This window comes from Magnolia sinica, chromosome 3, assembly GCF_029962835.1.
Source record: "Magnolia sinica isolate HGM2019 chromosome 3, MsV1, whole genome shotgun sequence".
Classification (NCBI taxonomy): domain Eukaryota; kingdom Viridiplantae; phylum Streptophyta; class Magnoliopsida; order Magnoliales; family Magnoliaceae; genus Magnolia; species Magnolia sinica.
In genome coordinates this window covers 101,646,392-101,665,690 of record NC_080575.1, presented here as the reverse complement: position 1 = coordinate 101,665,690, position 19,299 = coordinate 101,646,392, and the positions used below count along the sequence as shown (strand labels likewise).

The 19,299-nt window shown below is 40.7% G+C and overlaps 1 protein-coding gene across 4 annotated transcripts in view; it reads right to left on the bottom strand.

Moving 5' to 3' along the window:
* The window catches only part of LOC131240448 (beta-glucosidase 18-like), a 223,608-nt gene that overhangs the window by 80,904 nt on the left and 123,405 nt on the right, over nucleotides 1-19,299 (bottom strand). Inside the window, exons 1-6 of one of the 4 annotated variants that reach the window (XM_058238682.1) lie at nucleotides 4,208-4,506; nucleotides 3,014-3,080; nucleotides 2,844-2,902; nucleotides 1,571-1,646; nucleotides 1,147-1,221; nucleotides 585-672 (exon numbers count right to left, since the gene is read on the bottom strand). The exons of 1 other annotated variant lie outside the window; for it this stretch is intronic. In XM_058238682.1, coding sequence (XP_058094665.1) covers nucleotides 585-672; nucleotides 1,147-1,221; nucleotides 1,571-1,646; nucleotides 2,844-2,902; nucleotides 3,014-3,080; nucleotides 4,208-4,444 — 602 coding nt within the window. In that variant the 5' untranslated portion in view covers nucleotides 4,445-4,506. Of the gene's footprint in view, nucleotides 1-584; nucleotides 673-1,146; nucleotides 1,222-1,570; nucleotides 1,647-2,843; nucleotides 2,903-3,013; nucleotides 3,081-4,207; nucleotides 4,587-19,299 lie in introns of those variants that run through there. 2 more of the 4 variants (XM_058238683.1, XM_058238685.1) reach the window with 2 other exon arrangements.

Sequence of the window (19,299 nt, the reverse complement as noted above, 5' to 3'; positions counted from 1 at the left end):
GGTTAAAAGACTCGGTGGCTTGGACCCACTCATTCGGTCCTAAATCGAATTAAGACTCCCCAAGTTAGGTTGCATCAGCTTGACTTGCATGCCCTAGTGGGGGTGAACTCATGGGATCGAACCAAATCAAGTCTAACTGAGTCTGAGTCGATAGACTTGTCCCATGGATGGATGACCTGACCCAACTTGGCCCATATACGCTTTCAATAGGTTTGGATGGTGGCTCAAAATCCGGAACAAACTAATAGAAGATAAGTATCTACACATTATGTTTATATTGTGTGTATGTTTGAGTCAGGCTTTTAGCCTATATTCCCTTCTTGACCATGAGTTGAGTCGTGCCAGAGTGGGTCAGGTCATTCGAGCCAGATCCATTACTATTAATGGGATAGGTCAGGCCTGATGAAATTTTAATGGGTCAGGTTGGACCGCATGGTAATGGGCTATGGGACGTGTTTGGACCAAGTCCTTGGCCAGTTTAGGAAATGGGTCACGCTTGAACTGACACTGACCCGACCCAAACCAAACCTGTCCCATAACCATGCAACCACATGGCATGGAGCAGCAGAAGGAAGAAAACTTACTGAATTTTAGAACTTAACCATGCACCATATCGGTCTTCGAGTTCTTGAGGAATATCGAAATGGTTTAGTGTAACGAATGGTTGGATCCCTATTAAAATATCAAAGATGAAAATAATTAATTAAAATCATTATACACGTGTGTATATGCACGCGTGCGTGTGTGTGTGTGTTGATATAAGATAGAAATGGAGTTTTTGCTAATCCCTATCGTACCGCATATGTGACAAACATGTATACCACCCATGCAGAGCCCACAGTGTACATACCTTGGCCCAGAATTCTGGCCAGTTCCACTCATCAGATGAGCCAAAGTGCTGGATGGGTACACAAAAAACCTTGTTTTAGCTGTTCATTTCTTTTATGCACTCTAGTCCTTCTGATGAGTTGACTGGACTGAAATCTAGGCCAGGGCACCTACACTACATGGCCCACCCGATTGACAGATCAGATATTGCACACATATGCTAGGCTGACTGTACGAGCAGGTATGATAAGCAAATATGTATGTGTGGTGGATGGCTGATGGATATTGTGCGGTAAAAAAACAAGAGGATGTTGTTACCTTTGAGAAGGAGAGCATCAATAAGGTTGTTGTAAAATTCAATTCCTGCCCTATTAATCTCACCAAATCTTCCTTCTGTTGTTCATTAACATATATTAAAATGAAGATTAAGTCTCTGCTAAAATATGAGGTGTCAGACACACCTAAACGTCAACATGCTAAGTGGATAGAACATCCAACCCGTCCCAAAGGTTAAACCCACCATGAAGAACAAATAGCTCGAAAATAGGTCAATCTGCTCATCAGATGGGACATACCAAAGAATAGAATGGACAACCTCTCATTTGGTCCAAACTATAGTGTGGCGTGCCTGACCAGTAGATTTGCCTGATTTTAGCACCATGTGATCTTCATTGTGGGGTCAACCTGCTGGAGGGGTTGGATGTCCTAACAGCAAAATTGGAGAGATGTAAGTAAAACTCACTTGGGAGGATTCTAGACCAAGATATGGAAAATCTGTAGGAATTCACTCCAAGTGAATGCATCAATTCAATGTCTTCCTGTTCATGTCCAACAAAGTTATCTGTGTCAGTCTTTTTCTCTTTTTCTTTTTCTTTTCTCTCTTTAGTTTTCTTTTTTCTTTTTTTCGTCCTTGTGGCTGATAGCTATATGACATAAAAGGCCAACTCGAGCCTATCTGACCATTGTAATATTTGTGGGATGAGTAGTTGGCTTCTGGGTTTAACTGATCTAGAGGCCTCACCATGGATGGAGCCTGAAATCTCCTAGATTTTAAGATCCTGACCCTTCAATATTTAGCTTTTCACGTTCTGATTGATGTAGACTGTCTCCGTATTTTCTCTCAGCCACTTAGATCCACTGATCCATGCTCAGGATCTTCCAATATGAGGGATTTTTCAGGCATACTATATCCCCAGTGGGGGCATATCGGGACAATGGCCTGGATGATAAAACCAAGGACTGTAAGAAATTAATGGGTTATACATGACATTGGTCACATGGGCTATGGAATAGTCCATTTGGATCATTTAGAAATGTATCAGGTGGACTCACCACAGTTAGGTGTGCAAAACCCACTGTTGCACCGTAGAGTATCATACATCTTTTTCCTTAAAGAGATGAATACACCCGGCGCATCTATTTCTTTTATTTCATTGTTTTTAAAACACTCTTCCACCCACCCACACCACATGGGCGGACCCCACTCCCTCGACCGGAAGAGGAATGAAAGACAGCACGCCCACATCCTCTCCAGCAGAGCTAGACTAAAGTAAGCGAAGCTTCGCCCAAAGTTATCAATGACGGGCCAAGGTAAATCTTTTTCTCGTGTATGACTTTGATTCCATGAACTTGCAGCAGTCGAATATTATTACACGTATGAAAAATCTTCTTACTCATGTATAAATATACATATATGACATCCATGCATGTATATTCACATGGATATGAATCCACCGGGCGTGCGTGAAGTCAAAGCAAAGTTGTTTGTTGTACCAGAATAAGGGGCTTAGACTAAAATTCAAAGTCTGTGACATCTCATGAATAGTAAGGGATGGCTTTTTTTTCTGGGCAATGTCCATATCATGAACAAATAAAATGAAGGAGTGCAAATTGCATATAACATTAGTTGCCTATCCTTCTGGTTAGATCTTCCAATATCTAAGAAATCTGCCAAGCCCATTAAATTTTTCTTGATTAAAAAATTAAATAAATAAAAGGATAATAAAAATATATACCATGTAACGATGGTAATGGTCATCAGCAACAAATCCATTGCTTCCATCTGCAATTTTTCCTGAATATAGAACATGAAAATTCAATGAAATTTTAATTTTAAAATTGTATTTTACTATACATAAAAAAACTGAATTAAGAGAGAAAGGAAAGGCCAAAAAAAAAAACCAACCTGGTAGGAGAGAGAAAACATCCCAATTGCTTAGACCTTTGTTGCCTTCTAAGTAGGCCCCTTCAATCTACAAAACAAAACATAAACAATATAAATCAATCATAATACTGTCTTTTCCTGTTTTTCCGGACCAAAGATACTCTGCTCTGGGTGGACCAGGTTGGGTTGGACTTGTGAAGCCTGAGGACCCATGATCAGGGCATCATCTTGATTTGGACTTGTGTAGTCTAACCCAATATGGTTAAATAAGTGGGACCAGGTTGCATCATGTCAGGTTGAGCCTGCTTGGATGAGCCTAGTCACATATATTTAGCTCATGGGCTGGGTCAACTCGTCATTTTCACAAAGTGTATACCTTCTCATGGTATACACCTGTATTCACCTGAATTCATAAACTTTGTACTGGATATTTGCAAAGAGACTAGTCAATATTCTCACAGAAAACTGGCCACCCATGTGTCTGTCTTGACGTAAGAATGTTACAGAACAAGCCAATGGTGGGCTAGGATTGCATATATAGGAAAGCCAATGGTGGGCTAGGATTGCATAAATAGGACTGGCTGGGTTTTCGATTGATAAAAAATAAAAAATAAAATTAGCCTAAATACATGTAACTTCCAACAGCCACAGCTTTCATAGGATATATAAGATGTCTTTTTAATATTTTTAGTACTTTTTACTATTTCTTATTTTGGAGTTAAATTTGAAATTTATGAGTTCTTTTGCTTATATAAACACACCAAATACATTATAATCAATACTTCACTAAATACTATTAATCATATTTCTTGTTTTTAAGGAAAAAAAAAAACTCCATGAACTCAAGGGCTACTCTTAAAAATAGGCGAACTTTGGAGCCTTCAAGTAGTGATCAAATTCCAGCATTGATGGGCCCACCTTCTGCCCCCAATTCCCAAAAGCTGAGATTAACAGATTTGGGTCTTGGAATTAAGCATTTCTAAGATTGATGAGCTCACCTACTGCTCAATTCCCAAGAGTATGGATTGACAACTTTGAGACCTTCGCTAATTTTAAGATTAATGGGGCCCACCTGCTGCACCGAATTACCAAAAACTAGCATGGACAGTTCCTATAAAAAGGGTCATATCCCACCATCCGAACCAACAAGAAAGAATCCATGAAATGTTGACATTGTAGCGTAAAAGCTAAAATCAGTGATTACATGCTTTTTACCTGATAAGATGAAGTTGAAGTTCCAAAGAGGAAATCTTTAGGAAATTGGCTCCGATGAAGAAGGCAATTGATCAATGGAAAGAGATGAAGAAACACTGCTACAAATGCAAAAGCCATCTTCAGCTTCGATACTCTTATTGCCATAATACCCTTAAGAACTTTTAAATTAGTGTTCCTGCTGAGGTTAGGTAATGAGAGATGGGTGGGCAAGGTGGGGTTTATATAGAAAAAGAGCATTGAAATTTCCAATTTTCATTTGCATATCTTTCAACATGAGTGCGGATCCTCTGTATCCTGGAAACAGCGATCAGCTGAATCCAATATTATTATTGGTCCATGTCACTTTAACTGCCACGTCACCAATAATAAAGCTGGATTTAGGTGCTCACTGTTTCCACGAAACAGAGGATCCGCGTATGTGAATCTCACACGCAATTAAAATATGTCAAGTCGTGTGTTTGGATAACATGAAGTCAGTGAATCTGACCAAAAATTGCCACATCAGCTTCTTTTTTATCCAATTGATTGAAAATGTGATGTCAAAAGCCACACAAAAGTGACGTATGGAGTTCCTGGCATAAAGAGCCAGATGTGGCTTTGGACAGGCATTTGACCTGTTAGCTTGGCCCATGGTTTGGTCTTAGGTATGGCAAGCATGGTCCGATCAATTTTTAGGTTAGGTTAGGCCTAAGTCATTTTTAGCTATATTTGGCTCGACTTGGCTTTATGTGGGCATGTCTTATATTTTACAACTTTGTCATTTTTAATCCATGTATATTGAACATGGACCATTGGCTTGATTTCACTGGGTGTCTATTTTTCTCTATGTATGCATGGTCTACTTGATCAACAGATGGATTATGAATATTCAAGTGGGAAATAGGGATTTATTAATTTTTGAGCGAGGACAGTTCAGGTCGGGTCAGGTCTTACCGGGCTAAAATTTCCGGGGCTTGAGATTGGGCTCGGGCTTTGGACCTAAGTGATGGGTTGGTCCATGCCTAGCCTGTTCCATAGCAAACGTGGCCTATTGCAGTCCCCAAAAAGTAGCTCAAATTGCTTAAGTAGGGCTAGGGTGCTGCCTCCTGGGGTTGCAATAGTTTTGGGTCACCAGTGATCTGGCAGTCCCCTTCCGCGCTATGTGGGGGCGGGGACGAAGTAGAGTCGATATTTGCTTGTCATCACTTATAAATTGACTTTGACTAGTCAAATATACACGTCTCATGGTTGTACGGAACTTAAACCCGTCCAAATCTCTGACCATCTTTGGAATAAAGCGTCATCAGAAACTTACAATTTTTGCCGACAATATTGACCATTGGTATGCTCTTTAAATTTGGATCAATCACTGTTTTACTTCTAACCCTCCAATCTGGTAGGTATAAATGGATGGTTACCAATTGATAGATAATGGTGATTTTAAATATATGCTTCATCCACATTCGGACCCACAATTTGGATGGTTTAGATTTATACTTCCGTAACTTTTCATGCTTAGGTTAAGCGATTGGATGTTCTTGTACTGTTTTTAAGTTCACACATGTGGAGCCTATGGTTCATTGATCCAAAACGTTGAAATGATAAAGATCATTATGGCTGGCCTAAAAATAAATAAATATAATTGTGTTTATTTGGAGATCTAGCTATATCATATCTGGTTGGCCTAAATCTCAACCGTTTCTTTGTTGGCCACTTTTTTGAAAGGTTGGCAATTTTTCAATCTGGGATATTTTTGGCATATGAACAGTAAACAATTGGTTACAAAATGTCGACAGTTAGATCAATGACCAACACGACCCATTAGTAATAACTGACTTACAATCTCTACACCTGAGCATTGCATGGTACGATCGTTTATTCATCGAATTCAAGTATTATTAACCATTGATTAGATTTAACCATTGTTGCTTTTTTGTTTTTTTTCCCTTTGGAGGGTTGGGATCAATGGATGGTCACCTAACTACGGTCAAACCATTGACACCCACCAAACCCAACTATGGATCGGTGCACGACCTATGGTCAACCCATTGTCATCCACCTAACCCAGTCAGCCATAAATTTCAAAGAGCGTAGACACCGTTCCCTAATATTATTAAATATGAAGGATTACTTGTAATAGTTTAAAGGGGAATGATCATTTATCAAAAAACGTGCGTGAATTCTCATAAGTTGAACTGTGTAGGGCCCACCATTATGATTATGTGCCATCTAAGATATCCGTGAGAATTCCAAAAAGATACATTGAAGAGAATATAATTGTAAAATAAAAAGCAATTGGGTCACAACAAAGGGAACAAAGGGATCAGTGAGGATAAGATGCCCAACATAGAAACTTTCAGGTTGCATGTGGGGCCCAACATGCTCTGTATATGAAATCTAGTCCAGTCATTAAATGCGTCGTATTGAGATGAAGGGACAACCTAAACATTAGATCATTTCATAACTCAGATGGGCCACACCAAGTTAATTTAGAATTTTTAAGCATGAGTTTACAATGTTTACTATGGTGGGGCACACGTCTTACTACTTTTTGGATACGGGGGAAACATGATTTTACAATATTATATATTGTTTACAACTGTTTTCTGAGGGACGCAGACACTTACCTCTCACCACGTGGTATTGCACCCGTTTTTAAATAGACTTCCCATGGGAAGATCCGAACGGCTCCTCCGGTGAGCCTCACAGTCACATCGTGTGGCCAAGATGAGTGGAGGGGATAAAAGGACCATACTCATTTTTGGACCATATTCCAAGTAACTACTGTTATGATCAGTTAAGACGGCCAGATTTGGGACCGCATCCACGGTGGGCCCCACATGTAGAAGCAGTCCAGATGTGACCGTGTCTGCTACGTTTGGCCGTGGGAATCGTTGAATATTAGCCGTGTATAGATAGCAACCTTCCTTTGTCAACATCTTACCAAACATTCAGTTCGTTTTGCCTCCGTCGGGATGTAGTAGGATCCAGCGTGTGATACCAGCCACTTGGGCCTACATTTGAGATGAACCAATGATCTGAACCGTCCATATTATCATTACTACTGTAAATAAGTTGTTCTTCAATTATCAAGCTTAATTAACGATCTCAATCATTGGTTTTTAGAGCTGAATGAGAGCCATTAAAGTTTTTCATTTCATTATTCTACATCCATCTACAGATAGAATCAGTAACAAGCGTCAGTGTGGTGACCCGTATGGCATAGAGTCCAAAACATGGACGTTCGGGTCATCAGATCACTCAGCATGTAGGCCACAGTGGCTGGCGACATACGCTGGATTCTGAGTCATGATGGAGGCCAAACGAACTCTTGAAACCTGTCTGAACGGTCGAGAGAGATTGATACGAGAAAGGGGACGGTCGTGAAGAACAGCCGGTTTTAGTTGGTTGTTGGAGGTTCTGTTTTTCTCCCCAGCTGCCGTCGAGTTACTGTTTTTTTTTTTTTTGGGTATAATTACGGAATTTGACACGCGACCAGGCGCGTGTCTGGTCGCGTGTTGGACTATCCATTTCTCTGACATGTACCTCTCATCCATCTACTGGGATTGGATTGATTTTTCTTACATGGACACCATATCCACACACGTGCTCATAATTGGTACATCTAACACGTCCCGATGGTGGGCCCACAGGAGGGGACGCGGATTGCGTCCTACCCCCGCCCGGAAAGGGCTCTGTGGGACCACCGTGATGTAATTGTTTTATCTACGCCGTTCATTGCTTTTCCCAGATCATTTTAAGGTATTTTACTATAAATTAAGTAGGTTCACATCTTCAATGGATCACACCAAAGGAACCTGCAGTGATAATGACACACACCGTTGAAACCTTTCTAAGGGCTACCCTGATGTTTTTTTACCATCCAACCTATTCATGAGGTCATGTAGACGTGGATGAAGACAAAAAAACAAATATCAGTTTAATCCAAAACTTTTCCAGCTCCGGAAAAGTTTTTAATGGTGGACGTTAAATCCCAACTTTGTGGTCCACTTAAATCCTTTATCTGCCTCATTTTTTGTCTCATACATTAAAATGATCTGAGATAAATGATTAACGGGCGTGGATAAAACATTTAAATCGCATTGGGCCCCATAAAGCCCTGCCTGGACAGATAACCGTCCAAGCGGGGTTAGGATGCAAGTTGAGTTGAGTTTGTTTTTGGAGAAGTTCGACTCGCCCCAGCTCGAAATTGGATTCAGACCAAGTTGAGTTTGTTTTTGGAGCTCAAAAAAATTCTAGCTGAGTTCGAGCTTGCCCAAGCTCTACTCAGATCGAGCCTCAACTCGAACCAACTTAAATCGAATCAGCTCGGTGACTCGGTTATTTTGAATTAAATGCTGCTCGCCCGGTGTTTGATGAAATGACCCAATGAAGTGTTGGCGATAAAGGAATGGATGCGTCGACTGTTTGAATTTGATGTTGCTTACCCAGGTGTTTGATTTTAATGCTGCTCTTTAAGTGTTTGATGAAATACTTATAAAATATTGTTCATGTTTTACATTATGTGAGAAATTGAAGATGCATTCTACGTGGTTGAGAAAATACCGAACAGGCTTGAACTTGGCTTGAATTGACCCCAGCTGCTGACCAAACCGAGCCGAGCTGGGTTGAGTTCGAGCTGGGGTTAGCTACTGGATTAGCCCAGCCGAGCTGTACCAAGCTCAACTCAGTTCAACTCGTGTATAGCTCTACTAGCTTGGTCCAAGCAAGTGTGGCCCGTAAAATAAAACTTTAGGCCCAAGCCGTAGCATGGCCCATGGTGATTGTGCACAGCCCAAGCCTGATTCCAGATTGGGCTTGAGCCCCGCCACCTCCTTTTGTGCAAGATCTTCCATCATGCATGATATATGACAAAAATACCCTTGAAAATACTATATGGGTTGGACTAAGGCCCCGTTTGTTAAATCTGAAGTCTAAAGACCGAATTTGAAATCTAAAGCCGAATCTGCAATCTAAAGCCTGAATCTGAAATTTGAAGTAAAAAAAACTTGTTTGATAATTATGTCTGAAATCTAAAAATTAAGTACTAAATTTGAAACAAACTATTTGTTAACAAACATCTTAAATGTGTGAAATATGTTAATTTAACACATTTGCCCCTATCTCTCGTTTGGAAATGTTTGAAAATATATATATATAAAATAAATTTTTTTTTATTAAATGAAAATAAAATCATTATATTTAATTCAAATAAACTAAAATACTTAATAAAAAACTAAAATATTATCATAAGACCCTCAATTCCTCTTAATGGGAAGATTGTCACTATGTGTTGTATAAGATTGAACACCAATAGCAACAAAACCTTCAAATAAGGCCCACCTTATATTTATATGCCATCCAAACTGTTCATAAGGTCATTCCCAATTGGATGAAGTGAAAACATATCCAAAACTTCTGTGGCCTATTTAAGTTTATTTTCCATCTAATATGTACAAGAGGTCACAAATACTTGTATGAAGAGGAAAAGAACGAAAGAAAGAAAAAAAAAATCATATTGATCCAAAACTTTTGTGACCCCAAAAAGGGTTTCAATGGTAGACATTCAATCCCCTACTCCTTTTTACAGCGTTTTTTTGTCTCAAGCTTTAATACGAGCTCGCCAAATGGATGGATGGTTTGGATATAACACATACCTCGTGATGGGACCCACAAAACTTGCTGACGTCAATATAGCAGCCATATAACTAGTGTAAGGTACACCCACCAATCCGCATCCTATCTAGACGCGGAGCTACTGACAGGTTGAATAGCGAGATTCGCTACCTAAGTGACATCATCAAGTTCCATGACCCCACTATGATGTATGTGCCTTATCTACACCGGCCATCTATTTGGAGATTTAATTTTAGAGCATGAGTTAAAGAATGAGGCAGATCCAAATATGGAGTTGACCCCACCACAAAAAACAGTGGCGAGATTGATGCCTACAGTTGAAACCTTCCTAAGGCTCACCGTGATTTTTATTTGAAATCCAACTTGTTCACAAGTTAACACAGACATGAAAGAAGGGAAAAAACAAATATCCGCTTGATCAAAAACTTTTGTAGCCTATTTAAGTTTTTAATGGTGGGTGTCACTCTCCCCACTGTTTTCTATGGGGAGGTCCATTGGAGCTTTGGATTTGACTCATTCTTTGGGTATTTACCTAAAATTATATTTCCAAATGGATGGACGGTGTGGATACAAAACATACATCATGATGGGCCCACATAACTTCAGTAGCGAGTCTTGCTACTCAACCTGTTAGTATCCAATCCACATCCACGGAGACAGATTGGCTACTCCTCTCCACCAGCCAATGGCTAATGGTCGGTGCTATGTGGACCCCACCATGATGTTATTATTTCATCTATGCCATCCATCTATGTTTTTAGATAATTTTATGGTATGAGATATATCTCAGTCTCAAGTGGACCACATTACAGGAAAATAGTATTGAATGAACGTCGACCATTAAAAACTTTTTAGGGGCCATAAAAGTTTTGGATCAAGCTGATCTTTGTCTTTATCATTCATTTGGGTTTATATGACCTACTCAACAGATTGGATGTCAATTGGGTAACTTTTACAATGATCTAAGGGAATTTGACATGTATGATTAATTTATAATACATAAGCATGGTATAAAATTTCACACCAAACAGATTGTGTGAACTATGTGATCTAGAATTCGGGGTTCTAGGTTAATGACATTTTCGTAATTATTGATGATGTGAGAGTTTTGAAAAATCTAATGGTTCTACATGGTTATAGGCATGTTTCTAAGTAATTCTTACAAAGGAAATTATATCTAAATCATTATGAATAAAGAATTATTCACCAAATTAACTAAAGGAACGTACATATATCAACTAACATAATGGATGGTCAAATAACATGTTAAAAATAAAATAAAATAACTTGATGGTTAGTACTCTGATCATGCATGTGAGTGGGTGTACGGTCAGTTTTGTAAACGGATGATCACAGGTGAGTTTTTGGAGTGATCAAGAGGCAGAACATGTATATCATTAGATTTAAGTGACTTGTTCACATGTGTAAGTTTCTCAGATTATAGTTTCGATGGTGAGTTAAGTATATTTATAGGTGGTGAACAAGATAAACAGATCAGAATCTCAATTTGATATGTGTACGAGTAGATACTGAAATCAAGTAGATAGTTTACTATGATCAAGTAATCCAAGCTCAGAGTGGACGGTCAGATATCTTTACCTAACGATGAATAGTTAACTGAACGGTTAGTTACGACGGACAAGTGAGAATACTTGGATAGATGATGATCCTATCTCAAAATCAATAGTCAGATGGCTTGATTTATGAATGAAGATTATTCCCAACGATCAAATTCGTGTTGGAGAATGGATATAGGATATGATATCTAGATTGGTATCATACACATGTACATAATAAGTTAAATTTCATGGTAACACTTAAGAACTTTCAATACTCGAGTGTTGAAAAGTTCGAGATGTTATACTTTACTTAGGCGATAGTTTAGTCATTTTTGAAAATACAGATTTTAAACCATATAAAACACTAATGCCATTAGACGCCAAGCGCTGGGATGACTAACAGTGGAAAGTATAAACTTGTTAATTTAAATATTTTAAAATGGGGCAATTATAGGTCGATAGCCTTAAAGGTAGATAGTTATATGAAAAGGAGTAATGCTCACACACAACTAGTTGGAGGGTCAAACTAGCTGTCTAAATTAAACATAAATTAATGTTAATAAATGTGGTCTCAGGAAGTTATTTAAAAAAGGAAAATGACTTGCTTGCTTGGGTAGGCCCCACTGGGGTGTTAATGTGAAATTTATCCCAATCATCGGATGATTCACCGCACGTTGGGCCCATGCTAAAATTCAACTCCATCTGTGGTTCAGGTGGACCACACGATTGAAAACAGTATACGGGGAAACCTTATCCTCCACATTGTCTCCCTTGGTATGGCCTAGTTGATTCATGGATGGGCCTGATTTTTTAGGCATTAGGCCTAACTTTTACTATGGCATCTAATGGTTGGAGTGGATTTCCAAGGCTCATTACGGTGGGCCCAATAAAAATCAAGGGTGGAGCCTCTCCCAACTGTTTCTATTGGCATGGCCCACTTCATTCACAAATTAGCCTTGATTTTTTTTCTATGAGCCCAACATGGGATTACATATCTAATGATCGGAGTGGATCTCACACATATCACAATGGGCTCACACATAACTAGTTGGACCATTTAAATTGGTCTAATTAACTATGCATTAAATGACAAAAATTTGTCTTTCTATCCACATGTAATGCACCACATATGAAGATACGTGACATCAAGTCTTACGTAAGTATGATGGTAGTTACATGTCATAAATCTAGCATGTTCATCAAATAGGGCCCACTAATAAAATTTTATATACTAAAAATTAGTAAATTGTTCTTATCACTGGAGCCACACATGAAAGTTGAATTTGGACTGTTGGAATGAATTTCTAATAACTCACTTTTCTTATAGATGAATATTATACTATTGATCACCAAAAAAATAAAATAAAATAAAAAAAAATCCATGACATGCATACATGGGACCCTACCTAATGAATGGACAAGATTTCTTAAACATGCATGTGGCACATCGCCTCAATATATCACATATGTAAAACATTCCTTCTCCTTCTCTCTCCCCGTTTAATGCACTCCACTCCAATTCTCTCTATATCCCCCAACCGATTGTATTATATTGATAGAGCTTGTCTTTCTTTCCCACGTAATTCATATGCTAGAAAGCTAAGTGGGACCCATCGTCATGTTTATAAAATATCCACTTCGTTTATCTTTTTTGCCAAACTTATTTTAATGCATGAGACTAAAAATGAGGTGGATCAAAAACTCGTGTGGGCCGTACAAGAGGGAAAAATCATTAAAAAAATTCTACCTTTGAAACCTTTCAAGGGGTTATATGCCATCCATGCCGCTTCTAAGGTCATTCCCATTGCGCTAAACTAGAAAGGAAAAAAAAATAATAATAATCTTAGCTTGATACAAAACTTACATGCCCATGCTGATAATTCAACGGTAGTTGTATAATCCCCAATGTTTCCTCTAGTAAGGTCCACTCGAGTGTTTAATTCAATTCATTTTTGGGCTGATGTTATAAAATGTTCCGGGAAAAAGAATGGACGGATTGAATTTGTCACAAACAAAATGTTACGCCCCACCATCTTTACACTAGTCCTAGAACTTCCTACCCTGCATGGAGCGGATTAGGTGCAAGCTTGTCCAAGCACAACAGGGTACATCCCAGACAGTCGGGCTTACTTTGATGTATGTATTATATATCCATGCCATCCAACCATATTTTCAGTTCATTTTAAGAGACTATTTAAAAAATGAAATAGACAAAAATCTCATATGGACCACACCATAGGAAACAGTGGTGATTGGCCATTAGAAACGTTTCGTAAGCTACAAAAGTTTTTATCAAGCTGAAATTATTATTATTATTATTTTTAATTTCCCATAATCCAGGTTTTCGTAACTTTATCAACTGGTCAAGTGGCAAATAAACACTCAAGTCATGAGATTTTCATCTTTTTTTCTTTTTGGAATCTTGCTCTATCATGACCTGAAGATGTGGACTAATGGCATTGATATACAGTATGTATACTGAAGTGACCCCTTTTCAAGGACACACCATATTGCTTGAGGACCATGCCACACCTATTTTTGTTTTTGTGCGGGAGCTAGATGGCCCTTTTCTCAGAGCAAGCAGCTGCAGAGGGGTGCTAACCTTGATTTTTTATAAGGCCTACCGTGTGTATATGAGACCCTCCTCCCACCATTAGATGTGTAATCTCATTCTAGTTAAAGAGCCAAAATATCAAGCAAATATGCGATTCAAGTAGGCCACACAAATGGAACAGTTGTGGCAAAGATGTCCACCCTTGATTTTTACAGGGCTCACATTTATCATTATATGAAATCCGCTCCAACCATTAGAGGCCACACCAAAGGCCATGTAGTACCAAAATATCAAGCCTATATGTGATTCAAATAGGCCCATCAAAGTGTTTTACAGCGAAGGGACTTCTGGCGAGAGTTGGCTTCCCTTAGTAGAAGTTTTCAAGATCCTTGGGTTATTGCAGTGGACTTCAATGCAGTCGTTAACCTGGAAGAAAAATGGGGTATCCATCCCCCAAACAGCTTGAGTATGTCAGAGTTTGCAGACGCGATCCAAACTGCGGGTCTGCTAGATGCTGGGTTCTCAGGTGCTCGTTTCACTTGGTGCAACAATCGAAATGGGAACACCCGAGTGTGGGCTCGCCTTGATAGAGTTCTCATGAATTCCACCTAGGCGAACAGGTTCCCTCATTTCCAAGTGGAACATCTCCCTCGTTCCAAGTCAGACCATGCACCTCTTCATCTTGCTTTCCCTCCCCTTCTCCCTCCAAAGGCAAAGCCCTTCAGATTTCTCAGAATGTGGACATTACATGATTCCTTTCAATCGGTGATTCAGAAGGCGTGGGAAGGTACTTGTGCAACAGATCCTTTGACCAATATCTTCCTTAAACTGAAAAAAAGTGAAACAGCTACTCAAGGTTTGGAACAAAGAGCACTTCGGGAATATTTTGCTTCAGATTTAAAAGGCCGAAGAGGAGCTCCAAATAATCGACAGCATGATGCAGGACGACCCTTCAGACACCCTCTTACAAGAACATCTTCAAGTCAAACAAAAGCTCGAGCAGTTAGAACTTAAAGAAGAGGCATTTTGAAAGCAAAAATCGATGAACTATTGGCTTGATGAGGGCGATAAAAACACGTCCTTTTTCCACACGTCAGCAACTAAAAGGTCTAGAAGAGCCGCCATTCTCTCGATCTCCAAGGATGATGGGGCCGTCCTCACTAATCCAGAGGACATCAAAGCGGAGGCGGTCTCCTACTTTCAACAACTCTTCCAAGAGGAAGAAGTAACCTTCACGACAGAGTTTCTCCGCAATATTCCCCAGCGGGTTTTTCCTCAGGATAATGCCTCCTTGCAATCTTCTCCATCTAGGGAGGAAGTTTTTTCCGCTCTCAAGTCTATTCCACAGGATGGGGCCGCTGGCCCTGATGGTTTCTCAGCATCATTCTTTATTGCTTGCTAGAATATTGTGGGTGGTGATGTCCATAATGCGGCCATGGCGATGTTCGCAGGGTCTCCACTTCCGCGAGCCTTCACTTCCACTCTTATTTGTTTAATCCCTAAGACTCTGAGGGCTGTAAAGTTCTCTGATTTCAGGCCGATAAGCCTTTGTAATGTCATATACAAAATTTTAACGAAAATCCTTTCTGACAAACTAAACATTCTTTTGCCTAAGCTGATTTCGTAGGAGCAAGGTACCTTCGTCCGAGGGAGATATATAACGAAAAACATCGCTTTTGCTCAGGAAGCTTTGAGAAATCTAAATAGGAAGGTTAGGGGAGGCAATCTAATTCTCAAGCTCAAACTGGAGAAGGCTTATAACAGGGTGCACTGGTCATACCTCAAGCAAGCCCTTCTCAAATTTGGCTACAACGACAATAGTGTGAAGCTGCTAGAATCCTGTTGGGCAAATAGTTGGTTTTCAATTCTCATCAATGGGGAAGTGACTGGTTTTTTCAATTCGATGAGAGGGCTCCGCCAGGGGGATCCTCTATCCCCAGCTCTTTTCATTTTAGCTATGGAAGCGTTCTCCTTCAACTGTCAAAAGTTGATTGAGGAAGGGCGTTGTCTCCCCTTCCGTATTCAAAAATGCTGCCCTCCTATCACTCATCTATTGTTTGCGAATGACATGCTGGTCTTCCTCAATGCCAGCCTCACCTCCCTCAGAATTTTGAAAGATTTCCTGCGTGTTTTCCAAGCGACGACTGGTCAGAAAATCAATTACAGCTAGAGCTGCTATTTGGGGTCGTCAAAGTGGTCTGCGGCCAAGCACAACAGTGTGCGTGACGTGCTCGGGATCAGGAGAGCAAGGGAGAGTATGTTGTATTTAGGGGCCCCGCTGGTCAGGGGGAGAATCAAATCTCTGAACTTTCATCATCTACTTGAAAAAATCAGCAATAGAATTCAAGGCTGCGCAGCTAAAATGATTTCTCAAGCGGGAAGAACGATTCTTATTCAACATGTCTTAGGTAGCTTCCCTATCCACATCATGTCTGCTATGTGTGTCCCTGCTCAAGTGATCCAACAACTAGATAGAAAGTTCGCTGATTTCTTTTGGGGTTGGGCCGAAGGGAAAAAGAAGACTCATTGGATCGCATGGAAAAAGTGACCAAGACAAAACAAGAGGGAGGGCTGGGAATAAGAGCACTTAAGGACGTCTTAAATGCTCTTCACATGAAGCTTGCCTGGAATGTCAAATATGGGAAAATCCAAGGGCCTTGGATTAAACTGATGCAGGCCAAGTATGGTAGAGACCTTCAAGATGCCCCTCCTACCCCTATGCAGCCCAATAGCTCCCCATTTTGGAAGAAGGTCAGAAAGTTCCTTCCGACAATTCAACATCACGCTCAGTGGACGGTGGGCCGTGGAGAAGCAAACGTCTGGTCTAGTAACTGGTGCGGTCTAGGCCCATTGCAACACTTTGTTGATCGGCCAATCCCAACGGAGCTGAGGGATTTGAAGATAAAGGATTTCCTTGGAACAGCCGGGCTGTTACCGCCGTCAATTCTGTTTCACTTCCTTCCATAGCAAATAATTGACGACATTTTCAACAGGGGATTCACCACCTTCGACGATGTCACGCCCCAAACTCGGAAAACGGGCTCACAAAATTCCCAATCGCCGAATCCGGTGCCGACAGCCTCCGTAGCACCCCATTCTCGGCTCCCAGCGCCCATACGCCAGATTCCGATCCTGGGATCCTACAAGGAGGATTTTCAGTATGAATTTTTTTTTGTAATGGAGCATAACTACAAGCATAACCAAGTCACAAAACAACATCACCACATATCCACTAAATCAAAGACTTTAAGTACAATGCGTATAAAAGGGAAATACAATATAGTAAAAGAAACTCCAGAAGCTCGGTTGCACGCTCCAAGCTCAACGCTGCTGCAACCTAACGCCACCTGCACGCATCTATCGTGCATAAGCTTATAGAAAGCTTAGAGGGTGGTGAAAGTGTGTGTAAGGCGAGTGCCAAGTGTATAATATCAGAGTAATGCGGAAATATGCGGTAAGTCCAAGAATGCTATCAGCTATATCAAAGCCATGTGATGCAAGGCATGAATGCTATCGGCCATACTAAGGCCATGCGATGCGAGGCCTATGTAGCCAAATGTCATATGCGAGATGCAAAGCAAGCGTGCCAGTACTCATCAAGTACACATATCAGTACAGTTCCTCTCTGGATATCACCGGGGTCTAATACACCTCACACTGACTGCCTCCTCCCTAGCTGCACAGTCAAGCAAGTGGAAGAGACCACACTATCCGCCTGACCAGTAGTCTGCCAATATCTACTCGGCTCGTCGATAGCGGACTCATTTGCGAGCTGGTCAAACTCAGCCTAGCTTATAGCCCCCTCACTCGGGCGGATAAGGCCACACCCCCTTCCAACCGACCACGACACAGTGGGAGACGCGGCCTACTGGTATTCGGCACTCAGGCGCTCATGTATCCACTCGGTCTAGACGTTGGAGCATCTCCTGGTACCAAAAAGGTTCTGGGACTTTCACCCAAGGACATCCTAAGTGCCCATAATGCTAGAGCCAATATTTCCGGTATCCGATACGGCCATCCACGATGTGTCTGTGGAGCCATGACCCTGATGTCGCTAGGGCGTGCAGTGAATCACGACACACAATGCGAAATGCATGAGTCAAACCGTCAGTCATGCAGAAATCTCACGCGTACCACGCGCTCATGTGGGGCACTCCGTCTCATAAGGAGTTCCGAAAATGTCTCAGCCCAACGGCTTATGCTATGATCAAACATTCCTCATCTCAAGCATACATATGATGCGTATGGGCATGAATCATGGAAGTGCACTAAGCATGTTATAAAGTAATGAACTATCAATAAGTATGGGCCTATCAATGGGTCCTAAGGAGAGTCATAATGCGGACATTTAACCATCATTATTCTTACAATGTGGACGTCAAACCAACATTGCTCCCAAGGCATGGCCTGCCATAAAATATCATTACACAAACCATAGGAAATCACACATTGCAATGGACCTATATACATCTCATTGGGCCTCGACCCATAGTCCTCAGATACATCAAATGGGCCGCCTCATAAGGTCCTTATTTAAATCAGGTGGGCCGCATCAATGGGCCTTATGTACATTGCAATGGGCCATGTCCCATGGGCCTTTGAAAACATCACAATAGGCCTTGTAACATGGGCCTTATGCATGCCAAATAGGCCTAATCATATAGGCCTTATGCATACCAAATGGGCCTAATCATATGGGCCTTATGCATACCCAATGGGCCTAATCATATGGGCCTTATGCATACCCAATGGGCCTAATCATATGGGCCCTAAATATATACCAAGGTGAGCCTTAATGAACGGCCATAAGTAAATCAAGATGGGCCCCAAACATATGCCAGGGTGGGGTCCATTTGAACCACAAATCTATCTTATTTTTAGTCTCAAGCCTTAAAAAGGGGCTTTCAAAATGATTGGACAGCTTGGATGCAGCACATGCATCATTGTGGGGGTCCACATGAAGGCCCACCATTAGGTATATTAAAAATATAATATATATAATATATATAATATATATACAATATAATATATATATATATATATATACATATATATATATATACATATATATATATATATATATACACACACACATACACACACACACAGGGCAGCTGAAGGCGTGGGTCCCACCGTCCAGGGTGGACGGTGCGGATAGAACATATAAATCATAGTGGGGTCCACTGTCCGCATGGACGGTGTGGATAAACACATAAATCATGGTGGGGCTCCCGATATTGGTAAAACACATACATCTCGTGGGGTCCAGATATTGGTAAAACACATACATCCGGGTGGGATCCTTTCTCACAGTGGACGGTGTGCCAAGAACACACATCACCGTGGGTCCCATGTGGGGCCCA